This window comes from Idiotropiscis lumnitzeri, chromosome 13, assembly GCF_059441095.1.
Source record: "Idiotropiscis lumnitzeri isolate Australia: NSW breed Sydney's pygmy pipehorse chromosome 13, RoL_Ilum_1.0, whole genome shotgun sequence".
In the NCBI taxonomy this organism is placed as follows: domain Eukaryota; kingdom Metazoa; phylum Chordata; class Actinopteri; order Syngnathiformes; family Syngnathidae; genus Idiotropiscis; species Idiotropiscis lumnitzeri.
In genome coordinates this window covers 3,770,802-3,795,862 of record NC_142403.1, presented here as the reverse complement: position 1 = coordinate 3,795,862, position 25,061 = coordinate 3,770,802, and the positions used below count along the sequence as shown (strand labels likewise).

Sequence of the window (25,061 nt, the reverse complement as noted above, 5' to 3'; positions counted from 1 at the left end):
TAGAATTCCACTCAGATCTTTTGAAGTACTAAAATTGTTTTATTTGTTATAAAAAAAAAACTTAACTCTGAAGGATGGCTGTCTAGTCAGCAGCCTTGGCGAGCTAGTTGATGGGCAGGCTGTCTCAAAGTTCTGAGCTCTGGCCTTCCTGTGTAGTGTTTGTTTAATGATGTGTGGGTTTCTCTCTATTCAGTCCAGCATTCCAAAAATAGGCATTGTAGGCTAATTAACGGCTCTTAGTTGTCTGTAGGCACAAAATGATGACTGAATGGCTGTTAAGATTTTGCAGTGCTACTCACATCTAAAGAAAAATGAGGTGATGTCTACTCATGTGTTAAGAGACACTTATGACCACTGATCCTTGTTTTTTCCAGCAAGTTGCTTTTGATGGCTTAGGATGGTTAAATTACAATTATACTCTATAAAAACAGTGAGGTTTAAAATACTCAATCTTGGGTAAAAAAAAAAAACAAGTCATGGACCGAACCACTACTTGAGTCAATTTGCCTGTTGTGTTGTTTTGTACAAAACAACGCAAGAAGGGGAATTAAATTGACCTCCAAGACATCCAAAATCTTTTCACGTCACAATGGCCATAGAAATGGAAGAAAACTGAAAAATAACATGAGTGAGTTTGAGTCTAACAATGAATCATGCTGTTTTTTTGTCCTCTGTTTCAAATCTGAAAATCTGTCTGTCACCTGCCGTCAAGATTGTTCTCACTTTTTTAATGCATTTTTGATGTATGTATTTTTATACATTTTGTTTGTGTGCGTGTGTGTGTGCGCACGTGCGTGTGAGGGAATGAATGGAATTTTTCTTTATCCCCACTTTATTATTTAATGGTGTATGATAACACTAGAAATCACATTTACTAGTAATCATAATGATAGTAGTAACGATCCCCAAGGTCTTCATGGGTATCAAGACAAAAAGATACTCATTCAAATGTTTGTAAAAAATAACTAAACAAAAGCAAAACCAGAAATCGCAAAAAATTACAACGACAAATATATGTGAAATATCTCGTCCATTAAAGGGGACATAATACGGAAAACGTGACTGGGATGCTAGAGCGCCTGTCCGCCCATCAGCTGTGAATTACACAACCAATTACATTTTGTGAATTTGGCTAGATTGTGATGTAACAATGCCACACGACACTTCTGTGCTCAAGACTTGGTAGCTAGGCTGGACCAAGATCTGCCATTTACATGGGACAGGACAACACAAAGCGATCAGAATAGCCCCATTATCATTGTACCACAAAGTGCAATGAGATAGAACAGACACATTCAAAAGACATAGAAAAACAATGACCAACATGGGGATGCAGGATGGAAGGCGGCCGGTCGCCTTTTCAGCGCCCCATTTTCTCAGCTGAAAAGACAGCAAAAGGCAGGCTGGGGGGGACAGGCCCAGTCTAAGCTCTTGTCAGGGGAGCACAGCAACTGAAATACTTGCACATGTGGAAGTGACTTGGGGGAGTATCGGCAAGGATGTTACAGCCTAGATGCACTGAGCAGGTTTTCGTAATTATGGAGGCGTCTGCCACCTCCCAGGAAGCTGCGCTGCGCTGAACGGAATGAGAATAGATAGCCAGTGGAAAGTATTGACACCAAGTTGCGTAACTGTGTGTGACGAAGTGTGTGGTCAGTCCAAGCAAGCTCAACAAAACACACTAGGCCCCATTTCTGTGCCGAGTTCAAGTCTAGTGCAAAGTGTAGTTTCTTGCGCGCATGAGTGGAGTTTTCTTTCATTTGGTATTTTGCTTGACTTTGCACAGCTAGAATTGGGCATAATGGGGCGTTTGTGCCCTTGTGGGATGGGATGTAGTGTTTTCCCAGCCAATCCTCATGGCATCACTCATTTGCATCAAAATCAGGAGCACTAGTATGCTCAAGTACATTGTGCTCAACATTGCGGAAACAGTAATCAACTCAACTGATGTGGGCAGTTGGAGACCACCTTACGTCCATGATTGGGCGTCCAAGTGTGACCCCTCCAATAGTGACAGGGTGCTATTAATATATTTTCAAGATTGATGATAATGATTATAATTCATTCAATGAATTGATTTCCACAATGATTCCGAGGGATTGCCCCACGCTGCTCATATTTATGAATGACATACATTTACGTCCGGAGAGTTGCAGAAATGTGTCCGCCTGCTCCCTGATCAAATACACCACAATCAAGTTAGACCACATGAGCTACAAATTAGACTTGCTTTTTCCAAGTCTAAAATTGAGTCTACTTTTTGTAACCAAATTTGAAGATATGAAAAGGCACAGGCAGGAATGACAAGTGAGGCGTAGCATGTCTCACAATCACTCAACGAGACCAATGCACCAACACGAAAACGACGAGATGGCATTTTTACGCCGACCGCACACTACTTTCTTTCACCATTTTGTCAGATGAGTCAAGGGCGAGACAATCCTAACCTTAGTTTAAAACTAATTTGAAAATCTAAAGCCCGTATCCCACCGAATAGCGAACAATCGCGATTATTTTTCCAAGTCAACATTCACGTCAAGGTTCACACAATGTAGCAAGTGTTTGCAAAATATTCGGCAGACATTCGTAAACAGTTTTAGTGATTTTCCTTGTCGCACGGAAGTGTTCAACATGATCACAATTCCCTTACAAGAAGAAAAATACAGGCAAGCGTCTGACGGGCGTTTGGCGAGCATTTGTGACCATGAACGAACCATGACTTGAATGCGTAGTTTTCTACCTTCGCCAGCACCCCTGCCCTCAACCGAGTGGGAATGGTTCTCAAAAAAACGTTAATGTCATATAAATTATAATAATTAGTTTGCTACAGCTCTGGTATTGGATCTCATTAAATTGTGTAGGTGTACTTGATGTGGTTGGTTGAGTGCTCGCCAAAAGCATTTGAAGGCATCGTTTTCGTTTTGTGGGAGTGAAGCTTTTATCAATCCGTGTGCATATGCTGCTGCGAAACAAAAGGAGTCACAAAGTGAGCTATTGTTATGAAGACAAAAAAAAAAAAAAAAATGGAGGTCAGTGCACAAGGCGGTGGCCTGCAAGGGCTGGCACAAGTTAGCACCAAGCTCTTTGTTACACACACGCACACACGCGCGCCCAAAGCAAACAAAAATGTGAACAGAAAAACCAGACCCAATCCGTCTTTGCCTGACCTGTGCAGGCGGCATGGGATCAGTTCCCACTCAGTGATGTGAATGCCAACGGTCGTTTGGCGCGACTGTACATGTGCCCTGCGACTGACTGGCAAGCAGTCCAGGCCAGTGTCGTCTGTCTTTCTGCCTTCAACTGGGACAGCAACAGGATAAGTGCGATACAAAATGAATGAATGAATATCGTTTGTTGTATGGCCCAAAGGTATCGTAATTTCATGTAAACGCACATTAAGTGACCAGTCATGTATACAGTGTATTAATTAAGTTGTGCAGCATTCCATAGCAAATCATCGCTATGATTGACAAATTTATTTTCATCCACACATTAAAAAACACACATCACGCCTCAAATGTTTTATAAAATTCTGTACTATTTTAAAATAATGGCAACCATATGAACAATTGGAAACTCACCGAAACAAAGCCGCTAATAAATGATAGGAATCTTTAAAAAGCTGCTAGTTAACAATACTGAAGTTATATTAGTCTTATGCAGTGAGCTGCACATTTCAACTGTGCTGCTAACATGCTATACTTCACTTGTCTTCACTCCTTATCCTTGTATGGTTTCAAATGAGTGTTGATATATAGAGGACTGTGATCAACTCCATTTTGTTCAATACAAGCGCATTAAAAGTCGAATTCTGGTTCAAACCAGGTGCACATGACAAAGGGCACATGTATTGGAACTCCTGTGCCGTCGGGTTCACCAAATTAAACTGAAGACTTGACTATGAATCCAATTCACGGCCTACTTAGGTTGAGACATAAAAATAATAGAATAAACATTTGTGTTCATGTGGTTGTTCTCTGATGTTATGTGTTATACTGTACTCCACAACAAAAAGTCACTTATGTTCTTTTTCTGATGATATTGAAATACTGTCATTTTCTGGACCAAAAAAAAATAGAGTGCTAAGGTACTACTGACCATTAAAACAAGTGTAAACAAATTGTAAACTTGTTGGCCAGGTTTTTCAGCAATGGCTCCTTTCACTTTATTTTTGATGATTTATGCAATTTGACGAAAGCTAGGCGATATTTTTAAACAATCTCAATATTTGTAATGTAACGTACGTATTGATTGACATGACAGTAGGTGAATAATAAATGACAAGCAATAACAGGAAAAATAAGTTTGGAAGCAAACCTCAAATATGATTCAGCTGCCTGGTTGGGACTTTTGTATTAAACAGGTTCAGCTTAAGTTCAATATAAAATCACTTTGGACTATGTTAACTTCTCATCACACTAAGCTCGTTGCACACTGATTACAATGACAATAAAGGGCTTTCTGATTCTACACAAGGAACTAGTGTGTTATTCTAAACAAAACATGGAAAGATAACAGCCTTTTGGCAGCCAACTCACTCGTTCATTTTCTTCAAAAATGCAAGTAGATTTTGAGCACAAGGACAAGGTTGCAGGCTCTATGTGGCCGTCAGTGGTGTAATATTACCCTGCCACAGTCTCAGGCAATAGTGCCACTTATTAATCATTGACTTGCAGGCTGGTATTCAGTTCACTTGACGGAGGATTATGTTCTCAGCGCTAGGGATGATGATACATTAACTATTTATTTAAGGCAATCAACATCAGAGGCGTGCTGATATATATGCTGCTTCTGAGACTAAAAGAGATTTACTGTATTTAGACAAAAGGGTACCACACTAAAACACAACCAGATTATAAAATGCTAAAAGTTTACATGATGATGAAACAAATAATGCAAATACTTGGCAATGTGTTGATTCACTGGCTGGCATTTGTCCATTGCTGATACTCATCAAAGTTTTTTCTTCTGAGAAATAAATACCAATTAGATAAAAAGGAAAATCCTTAAATACGAAAAAAAAATACATTGGAAGTGAACTTGTGGTGTTAAAGGAAAATGTATTTTTGCTCAAAATGAGGCAGGATTTCTGTCCCACACACACAATCAAAAGGTGAGATAGAGAACAAGGACAGGGGAGGAAGACGCGGAGAGCCATTGATCCAGCAGCATCTTCGCCCTTTAGTTTGTCCGGAGCTGGTAATCTGCCAAGAGATGTAATAGCAAAGCATTAACATATAGCTTTTGTCCCCGTCATCACTCCTGCACATCCCATCATTGGCCGCATCGCATGGGCTCACTAAATCAAATACTCAGTAATTACACTCCTTCGATAAAGGTGAAAGGAAAGACATTGGTGACAATGGTAATTTAAAACACTGAATAACTATGTGATATAATGTAAATCATATGTGCCTAAATGTACAGAATATGTGTCGTGCAGTTGTATCTCGTGTATGTTTTGTGCATTCAACTCTAGTCTGATCATTGTTTTCATAGATTATTTCCAACAGTGCCTCTAATTCTGTCAACTTGAATGCCAACAAACTCACATTGAAATAAAGTTGTTTTTTTGGTTTTTGTTTTTTTAAATAAAAAAAAAAGTGTTTTGTGGATTTACATGAATACCATCTCTCACAATCTCTGCTAATCTAAATTATTATTTCATGTCAAGCTCAAAAGTTTTTTTTTGCATGATTGATTAAGGATGGGCGGCAATTAAATATCAATATGCATGTTGATAGTCAACTGATTGAGATCAACACAAACTGCACATATTCGATTGGAAGCTGTTAGGATATTTTGCAGGGGCCGCTGGAAAATAGTAGCGGGACTCTTTGAGCGCAGACACAGAGAGATATAATTTTAACAAAGGTATTTATTATTACAAATGAAAAACACAATAGCACTATATATCTATATCAATAATCAACACGCGACACCGACAGAGATCAAACGAAAATCGCTGGTGGAAAAACTCACACCAGGAAAAAATGACGACGGAACAAAAAGCGCTTGCAGAAGGCAAGGAATACAATAAACATAAATTGCTTACCGCGGAACGGCAAGAAAAAAACAATTGGAGCGAACGAGAACCAAAACAAGAAAAACCTTAACTGAAAACAGAGATACATAAACAGAAAAACCATATGCAGAATGCAATACCGAGACGTCTATAATTCACCACTTGGATCATGAGCAATGCAGAAGAATCTTCCGACGCTGAGTAGTCAGCGTAGGAGGCTTAAATAGTGGCATAATCAGTGGGTTGACAAAAGACAGGTGCGTGGCTGGTGGGCGCGTCTCTCCAGCCATGACAACATGAACCAAGAACGAGCGCTGGAGGAAACGCCCCCACTCAGCTGGGAAAACAAAAACAACATGGCATGACAGAAACGGATCATGACAGAAGCAAACTGAACCTCTGGCAAAGCGTGTTTTGAGTGCGCAAGTGAATCGTTGTGAATCTTTTCCGCCAATCCAGCAAAGAAGTGTGTACACGCACGCACAAACTTGTGTCATACGTACGCTGAATGAAAGTGTGTCTTAACTTCATTCAAACAAATGACCAGCCATCTCAGTGCAGCTCATGCAATAAGATTAGATTGTGCTTACTAAGATGATCAAACATCCTGATTGAAAAATGCAGTGTTATGAGGACAGAAACATGCTGCTGCTATCATTAAATGTGAGGGCATTAGATCCCTTTTAGGCACATTTTCAAGCACTGGGAGTTTGTTGTGGCTGCATTCAAACAGACGGAATAATGCAGCAAACAGACCAAAGAGGAAGGTGGTGTGCTAAACTGCCGTCACTCAAATTGATAGTGTGTTCTTACCTCCACTTTGTGTGATGTAGCGCACCCAAGGCAAGGCCTGGTAACCACTCTTTTCTATAATCTTTAGGTAACGCACCTGAGCAGCACACAAACAAAAAAAAAAGAAAACACCTAAATGTGAATTGGACTGAAATGACGGTAAACAACATTCTTCACAAACATGGACTCGCACCTGAATGCCAGACACAGTAAAATAGGGTATCTCAAAATTAACAATGATTGGTCTCTTGGCGTCCAACTCATCACTCTCCACACTGGGTAGCCCAAAGTGTGCCCGCATCAGGTACTCCTTGCCGCCCTTCAGACACATGGAAAGAAAAGAGAGGAAATTTTTTCTTAATACATCTAGTAAAGGATTATCAGACAACACTATATCCACAGAGCTGTATAGTTGTCAGTGATGGAGATGTCAATAAGTGCAGGTGGAACATCATCTGACATCTTCTGAAGCACATCATGACAGATTCAATCAGTTTTGACAAATATGTTTAAATCACCTATTGAAGACATTAAAATCATAAATATTGGTTGATACGAAAAATCAAATATGGAAAAAACATTTTTCCATCCAACGTTGCATTACTTCAAGTCAAGATTTTGTGTAGCTGTACACGAAAGACAGATCACTGTATAGCATAATGCCTTCCCAAGAATAGCCCGAAAAAAATTTAAGAATGTTCAGTTTTGAATTTCATGGCAGCTTATCTATGTGTGAAAATGATTTCGCATGCTCCAGGAATCCTGCATCATGAATCCTGGCAGTGTCATCTTGAATTTGTGCCATCCGGGAAGAAAATGAAACCTGCTCATTCGGGATATTCAGGTGTCTGACCTCGTTTTCTGGGCACAAAACCAACTTGAACCAATGGCGCAAGCAACAACCTCACATTCTTGTACAAGAGGGCCGAGTGAGTTCAAGGTGTTGGCTTCATCAAAACACCAAGAAGTAAGTAGAAAATGGAACAATGCATTCAAATGGCAATTTTGTATTTCTGCATGTGTGCGTGTGCGTGTGTGTGTGGGGGTGCGCGGGTGTGTGTGTGGGGGGGTGTGTGTGTGTGTGTGAGAGAGAGAGAAAGATTAGGATATTCTGAACTAACGGGGAAAGACTTGATGTTCCACTGCACCACATTCTTCTCGGGCACCCATTTGGCACAGCCTGTGCTGGTTTTGAACTTTGGTGAGTCGGCATCACTGGGCACTGGCACCAAAATGGACACATTGTTGGCAGTTGACCGGCTCTTAAACTGACTACGAGCCTGCAATGATAAACAGACGGTAACCCAAATGCCATGAAAGACCTTTCAGCAAAGCATGCACGAAAAAATGCAAACCCCAAACCACGCGGCACAGCTATTACATTAGCATTTTTTTAACAAGCCATGTGTCATGAATAAACACAAGATTACAAAGTAAGTGGATAGAAGCACCGGGAATGTTTGTGTTTCTGATTGTGCATCATTTGTCATTACCTTCACTTTGATCTCAACCCTGCTGTGGGAGAACTTTTCTATCACGCTCTCGATCCAAATGAGTGGCTTCATCTGTCAGAGGGATAGAAAGTGTGGATGAGGTCAGAAGGGTGAGCACAGACCTGAACGGCATCGGAATACCACACCATCAAATACTGTGAAAATAAATAAATTCTCTCTCTCTCTCTCTCTCTCTCTATCGATCTATATATATATATATATATATACATATATATATATATATATATATATATATATATATATATATATAAAGATTATTTGACTCAACAGTCTAAACTTGAGTCTAGAGCAAAAAGGTCTTCGTGATACGTTTGTCAAAATAGTCTGCAATTGCTGAATGTATGTGAATTTTTAAGAGTCGTGCTCACCATTGTGTTGAGCCGGTAGGACATGAGCTCACTCTCGCCATCAGGGGGAATGAAAGAAATTGTGCGGTCATTCTGGAAGCGCGACAGACGGACACACTGATGGAACTTTACATCCTCTAGCTCCACCGTTTTACTCTTGTCTCCTGAAACAAGAGAAACCAACACGAGACAAATTATTTACATAACAAATGGAAAAACAGTGGAAGACTTGTACTTTCAAAACAAGGTCAAGTTAATCAAGACACCATTTTGCAACCCTCATCTCTCGCTCTCATACACGCATGCACCAAAAATCGCGCACAAACAAACACACACGCGCGCACGCACCCCCCCCACACGCACGCACACATGCACACACACCAAAAATTTGTCTCAGCCTTAAATAACATCACCTTACATGTATTCGGGCAAGTATTTAATCATGATTTAATTTATTTAATGACGCCACGAAGACACACACACAATCATAATGATGCGTGCTACCATCTGCCTTTCTTTTTCATCAACTTTATAATTACTGTATACAGCTGTCAAGCACAGCAAAATCTCTTCAAAACCCACACAAACACACCGCTGTTAATCTCCTGTCTCGACAAAGCGTATATATTTGTATCGGAAACCTTGACTGCCATAAACAATATATACTTGATGCATACATATATAGCTATGCATAGACAGTATGCAAATGGAATTTTTATTAATATTCCAAAGGTACATAAATATACATGCAGGAGATGGTAGCCACCGGTGTGACCAATTTCATTGTGCTTTGAATGCCATAACAATGAGTCAGTCCATCTGTCCGATCTCAATTTAAACTGTCAGCCAGCCAAAAGGCATTGGTTTCGTGTTATTGGATGAAAATGTGCATATTCATACTCACTCATTTTTTTATCTATTAAGAGATGTTAATAGAAACAAAAAAAAGCAAAAAGCATCTCATTTGATTTTTAATGGCTAATCCTCACAGTCAGGAACCGTAATTAGTGGCTTATTTCAGGGGAAAACAATATATTTTGCTTTCAGTCGTCACATTTTTACATCATTTGCTTATGTTCTTTAAAGTTGCAGGGTCATTTTGTGAAAGCAAAAATCTTATCTGATGACGTCTAAATTGACACATGAGGAATGTGAGGTCTTACTCACCAATTTGGCCCGTGATGCAAGAGGCAATCGTGTTGGGTCAGATATGCCTTGAGAGTCTGGATTCCGAATTTCCCGGAATTCTGGTTCCTCACTTTTACGTGCCAAGTCTCCAACCCAAAGAAGAAACTTAAGCAGATGTGCCCACAGGCAGGTGGACCCGGCGTCGATCACAATTGTGGCTTAATTTTGTCCAACTAAATGAAGAGTCACCTCATTGCAATCCTTCATATAAGAAGACATTGTTCAAAGGAAGTGGCACGACATGTATACGTTAACGGAGTGCCATGTATAAAGAACGTGGTCGTCCCTCCCACTCCAAGCCTATAAGCGCGCTGAAGTTCATTGTCACAATCGTGTGAGTTTTGGCCTCTACACACCAATCCGAAAGCGCCCCCTTGTGGTCTGAATGTGTAGCTCCGGAGCCATACAAGTCTCCAGATATGCATTTGCAAATCGCTACACAGATTTGGGACTCGCGCGCGGCAGGATCGTAGCAAAAGTCACATGTAAGAACGCAGCCAATCAAGAGGCCCAGTGTGCATACAAATCAATGCACACATTTGTAGATTCTCGGTACACATTTGTGACTTCAATTATGCATTTGCAAATTCTCGGTACACATTTGTGACTGTGGTTACAGGTACAGATTCTTTTTACACATTTGTGGATTGAAATACGCATTTGTAAGTAGTTTTGCTATAATAATGGCCCAGTACATGTAGGGGTACTGCTTCTCACGCATGCGCAGAAGGTCTGAAGTAGTTGACGTCAACTTTTGCGGTGTGTTCTTCTGTCATTTTCCGGTCCGATGTGCCGACGCAACAGTTGGCCATGACAGCTGAAGTCAGATTGGTATGTAAATAATAAAATATGTCTATCGCCAACACTCACGCATCTGACAACTGAATGGTTGGTCGACTTAAATGCTAATAACCAGTTAACATTCGCATATGTACAGTATTACTTTGTATACCAAGCAAACGTGTTCTCCTCTGCAGGAATAGATACAACAGTGTCCACAGCAGACACATTGTAAACAGTTAGCACACACACACACACCTGCTGCTAATCTGAATTGAGTTAAATTGCTCCTCTGTCGACACAGCAGGTCAGTACAGCAATGCGAGCACAATTTATACTCATTCCACTCATGCGTGAATTTATTTTCATGAGTTTATCAAAAATAATGATTCCATTAAATTAAAAATATATATAAATTCATGTTCAGAAATTTGACATTAATGAAAAAACATATGAGGAAAAAGTAAGAAAAAAAAAGTAAAAAGTTACAAATAAATTTGTAGACAAGTTCAGATGAGTTCATTCAATGATAGCTGGTTAGCATTTACATTTAAACCAGGGGTGTCCAAAGTAGATAAAAGATATGTGAACCTAATAGCTTGAAGCCACATTTATTTTTAGATTTACTGTATAGTTGGGAAAAAACAGCGAGGTAATAAAGCAAAACATCAATGATTTTTCCAAATGTTGGCATGACCAGTGGTGCTATTGAATCAGAACTGATTGGTTGAAAACAAGAAAATGAGAGATGAGAACAAACCTCATCTGTTCTCCTGCCTTTTCACTCAGTTTAGAAGGTACTCTTAAGTAACATAGAACAATCCACGCAAATGGCACAAACTGTGGAGCAATTTATGTTATTTTAGTCTCAGCAGTGAGCTGCAAAAAATAAAGACGAAGAATCAAAATCGGGTCGCAAATCATTTCAGAGTTCAGTCATGTGATCGCGGTGGCGGCGTACGTGCCACCCTCTGCTAACGGTGAGACAGCCTGTGATGTACTGAATGCAGCTGTGAGCAGGCTACAAACACAGCACCCAAATGCCTTGTTCCTTATCTCTGGTGACTTCAATCATGCTTCTCCTTCCTCCTCTCTGCCTTCATTCACACAATATGTAACCTGCCACACCAGAGACAATAAAATATTGGACCTCTTCTATGCCAACACCAAGGAGGCGTACACGTCACTGCCCCTCCCCCCGCTGGGCAAAGCTGACCACAACTTGGTTGCTCTCCTGCCTGTGTACAAACCTCTCGTCCGCAGGCAGCCAGCTGTGACACGCACAGTTCAGCGATGGTCCGGAGAAGCCGAGGAGGCCTTGAAGGACTGTTTCAACACAACTGTGTGGGAGGTATTCAGCGATGCTCACGGTGAGGACATTAAAGGTCTAACAGACACAGTTACAGACTATATTAACTTCTGCATGGAGAACACCATTCCCACTAGGACTGTAAGATGTTTCTCCAACAACAAACCCTGGATCACACCGGACATTAAAGCTCTCCTGAAGGAGAAAAAGAGGGCTTTTGTTTCAGGCGACAAGGACGAGCTGAAGAGAGTGCAGCGTCAGCTGAGAAGGAGGATCCGAGAGGGGAAAAAGTCCTACAGGATGCGGATGGAAGAACAACTGCAGCGGAACAATGCCAGGGATGTCTGGAGGGGCCTGAAGACCATCTCAGGCCACGGACAAGCAGGTAAGACCCAGAAGGGGGGGGGGCTTCAGTGGGCAAATGAGTTGAACCTATTTTTCAATAGGTTTGATCAAATGTCTGACCCCGCTCAGGCTTCCCTGATGCAGCCCCCACCCACCCATCCTGCCACTGCGAACAAGACCCTCTCTCCCCCTCTCTCACCCCTCTCTCTCTCCACAGGCTCCAGTTCCCAGCCTCATCAGACAACCACCACTTCCTCCTGCTCAGCTTTGTTCCTCACAACATCTCAGGTGAAGAACCAGCTGAGGAAGATGAAGGCGAGGAAGGCGGCAGGCCCAGATGGGATCAGCTCCCAGCTCCTCAAATGCTGCGCAGACCAGCTGTGTGGAATCGTCCAGCACATGTTCAACCTGAGCTTGAAGCTGGGCAGAGTCCCCCAGCTGTGGAAAACATCCTGCCTGGTTCCGGTTCCAAAGACACCCCATCCGAAGGAGCTCAACAACTTCAGACCAGTGGCGCTGACGTCTCATCTGATGAAGACCCTGGAGAGACTGGTCCTCGTCCATCTGCGCCCCCTGGTCAGCTCCTCAATGGACCCACTCCAGTTTGCATACCAGCCTGGCATCAGTGTGGATGATGCCATCATCTACCTGCTCCACACTTCACTCTTCCACCTGGAGAAGGCGGGGGGCACGGTGAGGATCATGTTCTTTGATTTCTCAAGTGCTTTCAACACCATCCAGCCCGCCTTATTGGGAGACAAGCTGGAGCAGGCGGGAGTGGCCCACCACCTCATCACATGGATTCACGACTACCTCACAAACCGGCCACAGTACGTGAGAACACAAGACTGTGTGTCTGACGTGCTCCTCTGCAGCACGGGAGCGCCGCAGGGAACTGTGCTGGCTCCCTTCCTGTTCACCCTCTACACCTCGGACTACAAATACAATTCCACAACCTGTCACCTGCAGAAGTTCTCTGATGACTCTGCGATTGTCGGCCTCATCACTGACAATGACGATCGGGAGTACAGAGGTGTTACGCAGGGGTTTGTGGACTGGTGTCAGAACCGCCTCCAAATCAACGCTGGGAAATCCAAAGAGCTGGTGGTGGATTTCCGCAAGCGTCGGCACTCTCCACCTGCACCAGTGAATATCCAGGGAACAGACGTTGAGAGGGTCTCAACTTACAAGTACCTCGGTGTTCATCTGAACAATAAACTGGACTGGAGCGACAACACAGATGCTCTCTATAGGAAGGGTCAGAGCAGACTCTTCCTACTCAGGAGGCTGAGGTCCTTTGGCGTTCGGGGAACACTCCTCAGGAACTTCTATGACTCGGTGGTTTCACCGGTCATCTTCTATGGAGTGGTCTCCTGGGCAGGAGGCATCTCGGCCCGGGACAAAAAGAGACTGAACAAACTAGTGAGGAGGGCCAGCTCTGTCCTGGGTTGCTCCCTGGACTCTGTGGACTCAGTGGGGGGCAGCAGGATGACGGCAAAACTGTCATCAATGCTGGACAAACCAGCCCACCCACTCAATGACACTCTGAGAACACTTTACAGCTCCTTCAGTGACAGACTTTTACACCCTCGCTGTACCAAAGAGAGATTTCGCCGCTCCTTCCTGCCGACTGCTGTCAGACTTTTTAACAAGAACATTGGGTCAGGCCTACAAACAGGAGGTCATTAGTGCAGTCCTACGATGCAATATTAACTACTACTGTACTTTCAGCCAAGGGTGTACTTAAACATCGACCAATGATGTATTTTGTTTACCATCACAGTATTCTTATTACAATACTTCTATCACTGTAGTATTTCTACCACTGCAGGATGTTCACTATTACAGTACTTTTATCATTGCAGTACTTTTATAATTGCTGTATTTCCTATCATTGCGGTACTTTTACTATTACAATACTTTTATCATTGCAGTATTTTTCTATCGTTGCAGTACTTTTACTATGACAGTACTTTTATCATTGCAGTATATTTTATCATTGCAGTACTTTTACCATTACAGTACTTTTATCATTGCAGTACTTTCCTGTCATTTCAGTACTCTCACCATTACAGTACTTTTATCATTGTAATATCTTTATCATTGCAGTATTTTCAATCATTCAGTAGTTTTTATCATTACAGTGTTTCCCCCTCTGTATAATGGACAGGCATTAGGAGTGTTTCCGTACACTTAGATACGTTTATACTGTGTATATTTGCATGCTTTTTATGAATGTCTGCTGCTAATGTTATACAATAACGGCTACATTACGCCGCCGACTCTGTGTGATCTATATCTTTGCTGCTGTAACACTTCAAATTTCCCCATTGTGGGACTAATAAAAGACATCTTTATCTTTATCTTTATCTTTATTTGTAACTGGAATCAAAACCAGGAACCGGAATCAGAAACGATTACCAACTGCTACGTTTTGTACTTTATAATTTATACCCCTGACATTGACTCTTCCATTCCCAATAAATATGATGTAATGCTACACAAAGTTTAACACACCCATTGGCTATGCCCATGCCGGTGATTCACTCTACAGCCTAAACTCTAGCGTGCAAGCAGTGCGATAAACAAACAGAGATAGAGTTAGCATACTCGATAAAAAAAAAAAATGGCTGGTAACTTTAGGGAGTCACCTGCTACATTGGCTGGTGAGCAAAAAAGTACATCTCAAACCCTGGTTATATTAACATCAGCATCATTCTGTCTTGCTTTTCTTGTGGCTATTTAATTACCACTGTGTAAACTAAGCAGAAGACTAGCGATTTAAAACCAAAAGTGACAAATATAATATTCCATTCCAATAGCATGAAAAAACTCAGGAGATTGTGTCATCTTTTACAGACACTGTCTCTGATGATCAGATTATAAATGCAAGATAAATGTAAGAAGCTGTTAAAATGTGACCTCCTTAATAATGGCACCCATATTCTGCTGAGTGGTGGAAAATTGCTGATACAACTGTTTTTGATTTTTATTTTATTTGCATGCATGCATACTGTATAGATGAAATGTCACTCTTTGAGTGGGGGATTTGGAGCTCCTCTTTTAATTGATGCAAATCAGGGCAACACTTTTGAATCAATTCGTTTTTTTCTCTGTTCCAGTCGATCTGTCTGCTAGTAACACATGCATTCAGCATTCTGGGAAAGGTAAGAAGTAAAGGTCATTTGAGACATGTTCTGTCACTGCTACGACCTGAGGGGCAAAAACAAGAGACAGGTCTGTGCATGTGAGCACAAGCTCGGGGAGTGCAGAAGATGGGACAATGTCCCTTGTGGTTCGGCTTTGTGAATCCGCTCTCCAGGTTACATGCTTTTAATACAGACACTTCAAAGATGTCGAAATAACTAGAAAAAACAAACAAAAATAATTCAGAGTGTCTTCTCGGGATATTTAAATGTTAGAGTTTGGCGTTCATTTTACTGCATATCTGCTCATACTTAAAAATATATTGAGTCAAACACAGCAGAATTAAATGTCCTTTTTAGTAATTATTCTTATCATTAATCTAAAATATAAATAACTGTGAAGAACAAGGATGGGCAACTGGCACCCCACGGGCCACATGAGGCCCCCGACCACACTATATATGGCCACTTAATTTTCGAAAAACAAAATACGTTTTTGATTTATTTATCTTTTTTACAAACCCCCCAAAAATCCCAATAAAAATGCTGAAAAACATTCATTATATGATTTCCACCAAAATGGGGGCGGAATCCTGTAATAAAAACGGGAAAATATATATATACAGTGAACCCTCGGTTATCGCGGCTAATGGGGACCGAGAGCACCCGCGAAAACTGAAAATCCGCGAAGTAGCGGCGCGCGAAGTAGCGGCGCACCTTCAAAAATGCTTAAAAAAAAATAATATATAAATAAAAAAAAAAAAAAAATATATATATATATATATATATATATATATATATATACGGGTAGAGAGAGAGAGAGAGTGAAATTCATGTTATAACAAAAGAAAAATATATATATTATTAAAACTTATTATTTTTTTATTCCCCAGCCATTATGTTTGTATTTATTCAATTACTTCTTTTTGTATTTATTTAATTTACTTCGACTTTTACCTGCTGGTACGCCGTCCGGTGTGCCCTGTGAAATGAAATGTGGCATTCTTCATTTATTTATTTATTCATTCATAACTGACAGCCTCGCGCTCCGCTCATGCCCGGGCGGAAGGTGTTCCTCTTCGGCTTAACTACCACGCACGCCGGCCGGTCTCCTCCGGTGCTCTCGCACGGTCCCGAACGGAGCGAAATGTCGCCCCGCTAGTGCCCGGGCGGAAGTTGTTCCTCTTCGGCTTAACGGCCACGCACGCCGGCCGGTCTCCTCCGGAGCTCTCGCACGGTCCCGAACGGAGCAAAATGTCGCCCCGCTCGTGCCCGGGCGGAAGTTGTTCCTCTTCGGCTTAACTGCCACGCACGCCGGCCGGTCTCCTCCGGAGCTCTCGCACGGTCCCGAACGAAGCGAAATGTCGCCGCGCTCGTGCCCGGGCGGAAATTGTTCTTCTTCGGCTTAACTGCCACGCACGCCGGCCGGAGCTCTGGTACGGTCCGAACCGCGCGAAACGTCGCCCCAAATCGTGCCCGGGGGAACGTGCTCTTCTTCGTCCCCTCTCCTCTTCGCCCACGCTCTTCTTCGGCGCACGCCGGCCGTCTAACCGCTCCAGCGCCCCGTCGTGCCGCTCGGCGAAACTACAATGCCCCCGAATATTTTTTAGACCCGCAAAGCACTGAACCCGCGAAAGGTGAACCGCGAAGTAGCGAGGGTTCACTGTATACGTATAAAAAATTAAAAATATGCTGATCTGTGGGTGCCAAACAACAAGTATGCAAGGGTCGCCTGTAGTTTAAAGTTGCAATATCACTAGTCACCACTAGATGGCAGACATGACATAGTTGCGCTTACACCGGATCCTATACTGCTCTTTACCACAACGTGAGTTAGCCTAAGGCTTGAAATAAGCATTTTGCCTCACTGTTCACTCGCATCAAAATTAATATTTGGCATACATACTGAATAACAAAACTTAGAATCAAACGCCCCAACATCAAACGTAGTGACATGTATTGGGAGCTGTTCTCATGCTTACTTGCCAGCACATGATTGTCAATTAGTAATTTACAGAGACTAATTATCAATTAGTCACTGACTGCACAAGAGAAGTCACGGCATTAAGAACTCACAGAAGAGCGCTAGAAGGGATAGGTGAAGAAAATGAGGAACAGCAGGAAAAGGAGTTATATTACACGGATCATCTGCTTAAAACAAAGGCACTTTTTATTTTTCTCATTGTCAATCTTGTCATCTGGATGCTATTGTTTCGGCGGATTGTTGTTGTTTTTAAGATTTTGTGTACTCCTACTTTTTTGTAGCTCTAAATAGAGTCAATAAATAAAAGAATACATTTTACATAAATTTGATTTTATGAAATGACATTTCAACAGAATCAATTTAGCATTGCTTCTTAACAAGAAAATAAAGTTAGTTTGAATTTACAAATAAAAACTGTTGATTCACTGTATTAAAAAATAGTCTTCATTCATTATAATGTCACATTTTTATTGTTTGTTGCTTCAGTTCCTTGAGAATAACCTATACAAAAATGCCCCCATCGTGTCAGAATGACGATTTGCAAACTGCACTTCAAAAAAAAAAAAAATTCAAGTCATGAAGCCAAATAATAATACCTATAGAACCTCAATAAAATTAACATTTTTGAGTGAGCACATTTTTTGTGATCAAAATGTACAAAATCTGTTGGTTTGCTGTTGAGCAATTTTATGCCATCTTTGAATGGTCCTTTTTATGCACGAGCGCTTTTACATGAGGGCGGAAAAAAAATACTGTACGTGATTATTTTTTGTGTGCTTCAAACCCTTTGCTATTGGATTAGAAACTTAGGACGGTGGATCTTTTATACACGCATTGAAAAATGGATGATGAAAAATGACACATGTTAAAAAGCATGTATTTTGCACATATGCACATATTTTTCATCAATATTTACAACAGTTCTTTAATACATTTGGTTAGGAAGTGTGTGGTCCTATGTGCCCCACCCCGAAGCACTGATAAAAAAAAAAATTGTGGTCACCTCCCGCATTTAAATTGCCCGCCCCTGGTTTACAAGTTATACATTTTACGTTGAATATTGTAGAGTTAAGACCTACCTGAATGTAAGTTAAAGAATTTGCTTTGTGTTCCTATTACCAAACTACTAATTTACTAATGCTGGAAGTGCAAGTATTTCAACAAAGGCTACAACAACTTTGTAGAATGAAGTGACTCAGCTTCCTGTCTTTCCAGACCTTATCCAGAAGGGGGCAGTGTTAAATTATGTAAATTGTGAATAGGCTCTGCAGCACTCAAATGGAAAACACAAATTTGCATTTAAACTCTGCTTGTTTTTGTCTGATAATTTTCCAATTAATTATTTTATATGCATTGTGGGTAATAATCCAGATCTTTTGCACGGTTGTTGCCAGGGGTGAGGTTAAAACTCCTAAACAAGGTTAAAAAAAAGGCCAGAATTACAGAACTACGTCTGAGTACTTAGTAATGACAAAGTCCAGTGGCATTTCCACAGACTCGCCTGGGCTCGTCAAATGTAACCTAAGTAATAACAAATACCATTATTAGTGTTTTTACGCTGTAGCATCATCATTCAAAATGTTACTTATCTACATCATCCATTACCTAAAGCGAAGACAAACTACTGATGAATCTGGTTGACAACCGGTTGAGAACTACTGACCTATTATATCAGTCCATACATACAATTGCCTGAAGATACTAACACAAATGAGTTGTTACTTACTGCCTGTGATTTCAAACAGCACTTTGTCATTGAGGCCCAGTCTGAGTTCAGGCATGCCTGAAAGGATCACTTTAAGCTTAATGCAGCCCACTATTTCACTTCGCAGGACATTACCAGTGGCATTCACCTGTAAGAAATACAGATAAGAAATGACACATTAGGTGAAAAACGTTTCATTCGCATGGTGACAACTGAATACTCCAATCCACATTTAATCACATGAAAAAAGGGAGAAAGACAAGAAATGGTAGTTAAACGCATCAAATAAAATAAGCATTTTAATGATGTTTACATATGGCACCTCATCATTTTACTCTGACTGATAAACTGGAGAAGACTGACCAGAAGAAATGGGCACTTTACGAAATTTTGATGGTCCATCCTCTGTCCCATGTGGGCACCCGTCGGTCATCGTCCCTCCATCTTTATTCATTTAATAATCGTCCTGTGTCCCCCGTCCTTCCATTTCTCCGTCCCCACCGCCCCAAAAAAATAAAAATAAAAAAGTGTCCGCGCATGACGAGAGTCTAATGGCAGAGGTTTCATCAATTATGAACATTGCTTAAAGCTCATTAGCTGGCTAATTTCCTATTCACTTACTGTAATTTCTGGACTACAAAAACCTGATTAAAATATATAATAAGTAAATGTAGCCATTTTTACATACATTAGCCGCTTCGTACTAATAGCCCCGCGTCTCCAAGTTATTAAATGGGGTATTATCTAGTTTTTAAACACAGAGAGATACTTTTTACCCCCCAAAAATGCAGAACACAGCTATTGTCACAGAGCGTACTACAACCTTTCACAGAGTCTTGATGTCATACGAGGCAAATTCACAGATGAGCTCGGACTGGATTTGCAATGTAGAGATGGCTATATTTATTACAGTTTATCCCTTTGCTCAAATTAAAACTAACTAAAGATGCTTTTTTTGGCTCTCAATTGCTTCTTCACACAGCCGCACATTTCACTTGCGTGTTTTTGCTGACTCCCTCACTTTCTCTCTCGTTGAATACTCATTTAAAGAGCCGGTACAAACAACAGCATGAGAAGATTTCATTCTGCGTCAAGTGCAAAAATTTTAATTTTATACCCGCGTTACTTGATCTGGTCAGGGACGATTACAGGGACGAACAAAAACCCACTTCCGTCCTTTAAAAAAAAATTAATAAAAAATTCTCTTCCTTCATCCACTGTCGATGGGACGGAATGCCCATCTCTGCTGACCAGTATATTCAAAAACAATATAACAATTATTATTTGTTACTGAATCAACAAATTCAAATTGAGGAAATATATGATATTCAGAATCCATCATCTTGTGTGAAGATGTAAAATTATTATCACGACATAATTAATTTTACATGTCACAAAAGATTATGATCATGCTCAGAAAATATCTCAAGGCAACGTAATTCATACTTAATTCTTAATTGGTTGGTTAATTACTAGGGATCGCAGTAAAAGTTGTGTGAGCAATGTCAGGACAAGCCATTTGCCATTTTGATGAGAAGTGGGTCAATGTTCACAAACTTTTTGGAACTGACCCACCATGTTAGGATATTGCATGAGCGAACAGTGCACTTCGCTTTACATGACTTGTGTAAAAAGTCTCCATCAGTGTGCATTTTTCTCTTTCTTTTTTCCTTTCCAGGGCTTTTTGTAACATTGTTCTGAAAGGACGAAGGCGGTTCTTCAAAAGGAAGCACATGTGAAGAATATTCAGCATTACGTAACAGTGAAGTAAGCAGACTTTCCAAGTACTTTTTTCAGCTTAACCTAGCGTTTCTGCTTGAGATGATGGACATTGGCCACGTGTTGTTTCTGGACTTCAGCGTTATACTTTGTTATGGTTTTAGTTGGACAAGTTTTTGCTTGTTGTTTCTGATCAATTCATGTTTGACATATATGTTAAGATATATAACTATGATGCACCACCTCTCCAGGGAAATAGTAGCAATTAGAAATGCTTCGGTATTCACATTTATTTCTTTTGTTTGCACTGGAAAAATACAAACAAAGTAGATAGGGGGAAAGAAAGCCAAATACGATCATTCCACACAGAACTGCCGAAATAGACAAGCCCAAATTATTGGCACTCTCAACTTAATATTTAGTAGCACACCCTTGAGAAAAATAACAATTGCTTCCTTTACGCATCAACAGGTTTCTTTCACCTCTATGCTGTAATTTTGGCCCAATCAACTTATCAACTGCTGCAGGTCTGTAAATTTTGAAGGATGCCTCTTGCCAACAGCTGGGTTTATTTACTTAGGTACATCTAATTACAAATTAAAGGGACATGGCCTTCTCACAATACAATTATTTACAACAATTTCGATGAGATGCCAATAATTGTGTCCACTCTATATTTGTTTTTTTTATGTGGAATAATAAAATTTGGCTTTTTGTCTCGGCTTTGTTGTGTCATTCCAAAGCAAACAAAATAAAATTTTCTTGCTCCAATTTTATGGCACAAGTGGTGTGACAGAAGAACAAGAGTGGCAATATTTTTGGCCATTACTGCATAATGCTCTTAGTACATAATCCTTCATGCAGGTTTTACATTGGACTTGAATTTGGGTCTACAACGACTGGTGTTGCACATTTTAGGTCCATGTCTCTTTGTAGCATTTGACAAGAAGCAGTGTGCGACAATGCACAGTAGTTCAATTACATAAGCTGTTAATGCGGGACTCTTCTTACGAAGCCTCGACTGGTTAGCAGCATTATAATTGTCAATTGGTAAAATGTGTAATGTTCTTAACATTAAGTGAATGTAATTTTATACTTGTCTGACAGTTATTTAAAAAAATGTCTTGTCATTAAAATTCCTTCTGAACGAGTGTTTTAATGGGTAACTATTACATAGTAATTCATCTTGCCTGGTTAACTTTGGCTTCTTGTTTGCCAGTTACGAAAGTTAAACTGTTATTGAACTAATTTCCTGTATGATTGAAGTTAAAATTGTTTTTATTTTGGAGTATAATTGTGGCTATGCAAATCCTGTACAATCTACATTTGCTGAGGATTTCATGACAATACTAACATTTCAATTCTCCATCCAAAAAGGGAAATCTATAGTTTGACTGTTTTATTTTTCATCCCAAATGATTTTTTTCAACACGTTTTGTAAAAAAAAAAAAAAAGAAAAGAAAAGCGTCCTCACCAAAAGATTTACTGACTCAATGACATCCATAAAGACCTCATTCTTCCTGTACTTGATGCCCTCTGACCTCCAAGACACAGCATTAGTGACAGTGGCAGGAGGTCGAACAGCCCCAATCTCGAGTTTGTGACCCTGCTGGGTAATGTACCTAAAAGACACAAAAACAAGAAGACTATAATGTTGATTTGAATTCCAGCACAGCAAACCTGATGTGTCACAAAATTGTAATGTCTTCTTGAAGATTAATGCCATTTGTTTCAACAGTAACAAATAAGGCTTTCATACAAAATGAATAAAAACAGCAATTCGATTCTATAATTATTCGACTAACATCTATTTTCTTTCCTATGTGTTAATTTCAAGGACTTAGCAATCATTCTATTTTCAGAAGTTGGTGTGAGCATTACGAGATATGTCAACATATATCTTGGTGACTATTGATGAACAAGTGAGGAGGGACATATTACATTAGTGATGGCAACAAAAGAGTGAACTGAAATGTTTCAAGAGAGATTCCACAGGAGTCACAAACTCCATGGACATCTACAATGATGTTAATTTTTCTTTCATTTCTTTTACATTTCACACCAGTCACCCGGTTTGAGCTTGGTGTCATAGTTGAAGCGATCGTCAGCGCATCCATCCTATTGGATGTGGCTATTGTATTAGATATAAAATTATAATAAAAATCCATCCATCCATTATCTGTACCGCTTCGTCTCACTAGGGTCGCAGGGGATGCTGGAGCCTATCCCAGCTGTCTTTGGGTAGTAGGCGGGTTACACCCTGAATTGGTTGGAATCTAATTGCAGGGCACACCGAGACAAACAACCATCCGCGCTCACACTCACACCTAGAGGCAATTTAGAGTGTCCAATCAACCTTCCATGCATGTTTTTGGAATGTGGGAGGAAACCGGAGTACTCGGAGAAAACTCACGCAGGCATTGGGAGAACATGTAAACTCCACCTACGAAGGCCGTAGCCTGGGATCGATTCCTGCACCTCTGAACTGTGAGGTGGACATGCTAACCATTCGGTCAGCGTGCTGCTGCTTCTTAGTATATGTATCGTAAATGTTTATGATTATACTAACTAGCGGTTGTCGCAAAGGGCGCCATTCAAAAATACTGACTGTTAGCAGCAGTGCTCCGTGAATGGAGCAAAGTAAGTGCTGTCTGTAGGGTATTCAGATTAAGTAGGCACCTCCATGCATTTCATATGCCCCACTTATGGCTGGGGGTCTGGTGACAGATTGGAAGCCCAAGCAGGAATTTGTCATAAGCCTCCCTCACACACTGGTGAAAAGTAAGGACGGAAGGGCATCAAAAAGGACGAAGATGATTATTTTCATGAATAAAGACGGAGGGACGAAGACGCAAGGGTGCCCAAGTCGTGAACCAAAGATGGACTGGCAAAATATTGTAAAGCCCCCATCAATGGCAAACTTTATGGTCAAAATGCTATTGTCCTCATTGCAGGATGTTAGTTTTGCAACATTAAAATGCTCAGTTTCACCATGTGACAAAGGAGTCTGGGAAGTTGTGATTTGAAGAAACACTGTCCTGTGAACTTAGTGAAACAACATAAGAGTAGGTTCAAGACCATCAGAGAGGACCTTTGAATTAAATCATCTGATTCTTAACGCCCAAAAAAAAAATTAAAATCCAACACCAACATACTGTACATGCACTGGAAGATGTGCAAAAGAATGCCACAAAATAATGTCAAATTCATACAATTTAACGTTTCAAATATTAGAATTTAGGAAGCAAATCTGGTCAATGCTTGTGATCGTGAAGTGAGCACAAAATGCCTTGCTGGCCCTGAGGTGCTATCACTGCATAATTCAGATGAAATGCCTCTAAATCTGTTCCTCTATAAAGATTTAACCACACCAAGTCACACCTTGACGTGTCCCTTCCCAATTTTGTGTCTTTCTCTTCCACCTCTTGATCTCCCTCACCAGCTTCATCTGTCACAGCATCATCTACCGGAAGTGGTTGTTGAAAAAACTTGTTTCTGCCTCAGTTTGCACTCCATGGACGTTTTGCTTGTGTGTCGACACCAACCAAACTCAAGGAGTTCTAAGAGATCAAAGGCAATGAACAAGCCAGTTTGGGCTAGAGGTTTTGCAGCGTTTGTTCCCAAATGTTGTTTAGAAATGCTAATGAAGAGATGTGCAATGGGACTTGGCAGAATACTGACAGATTAACATAACAATAGCAGTCATAAACAAACGCACATGTGCGCATACAGATCAATGTTCATATTCACATCCCACACACACTTTCACTTTTACTGTCACCAGATATGATGATGTTATAATGTAATGGAAACAATGTTTTTTTTTTTCTTGTGGTGGGTCCGTGAAAAGGTCACAAACTGCGAAGTATACTACAGACAGAGGTAGTTTGTGTTGGCATGTTTGTATACAGAACAGAGAGAAGAGAAAGATGAGTCTGAGTAAGTTAACATTGAGATGAGGGCAAATCATGATCTAGACCAGGTGTGGGCAAACTACGGCCCAGGTGCCACATGCGGCCAGTCAAACGTGTTAGCTGTTCTGTAGTCAAAGATTCAAAGGTTTTCCATTTCAGACCAAGTCAACTCAGTTCAGCTTCAGAATGGATTACCCCACCAGTCATGACTGAATTTGTCATTCACCCAAAAGGATGTTGAACACATCATTAAAGTGTATTCTGATATAAAAAAATATATTGTCAAATACTCC

At 40.7% G+C, this 25,061-nt stretch overlaps 1 protein-coding gene across 1 annotated transcript in view; it reads right to left on the bottom strand.

Annotated features, from left to right (window-relative positions):
- Positions 1 to 3,518: 3,518 nt before the first annotated feature.
- The window catches only part of ap1m3 (adaptor related protein complex 1 subunit mu 3), a 38,119-nt gene continuing 16,576 nt past the window's right edge, over positions 3,519 to 25,061 (bottom strand). The window contains exons 6-13 of the mRNA XM_088312949.1: positions 22,329 to 22,476; positions 19,157 to 19,283; positions 8,700 to 8,842; positions 8,311 to 8,382; positions 7,939 to 8,097; positions 7,011 to 7,136; positions 6,839 to 6,914; positions 3,519 to 5,204 (exon numbers count right to left, since the gene is read on the bottom strand). Of these exons, the coding sequence (XP_088169075.1) occupies positions 5,182 to 5,204; positions 6,839 to 6,914; positions 7,011 to 7,136; positions 7,939 to 8,097; positions 8,311 to 8,382; positions 8,700 to 8,842; positions 19,157 to 19,283; positions 22,329 to 22,476 (874 nt within the window). The 3' untranslated portion in view covers positions 3,519 to 5,181. The remainder of the gene's footprint in view (positions 5,205 to 6,838; positions 6,915 to 7,010; positions 7,137 to 7,938; positions 8,098 to 8,310; positions 8,383 to 8,699; positions 8,843 to 19,156; positions 19,284 to 22,328; positions 22,477 to 25,061) is intronic.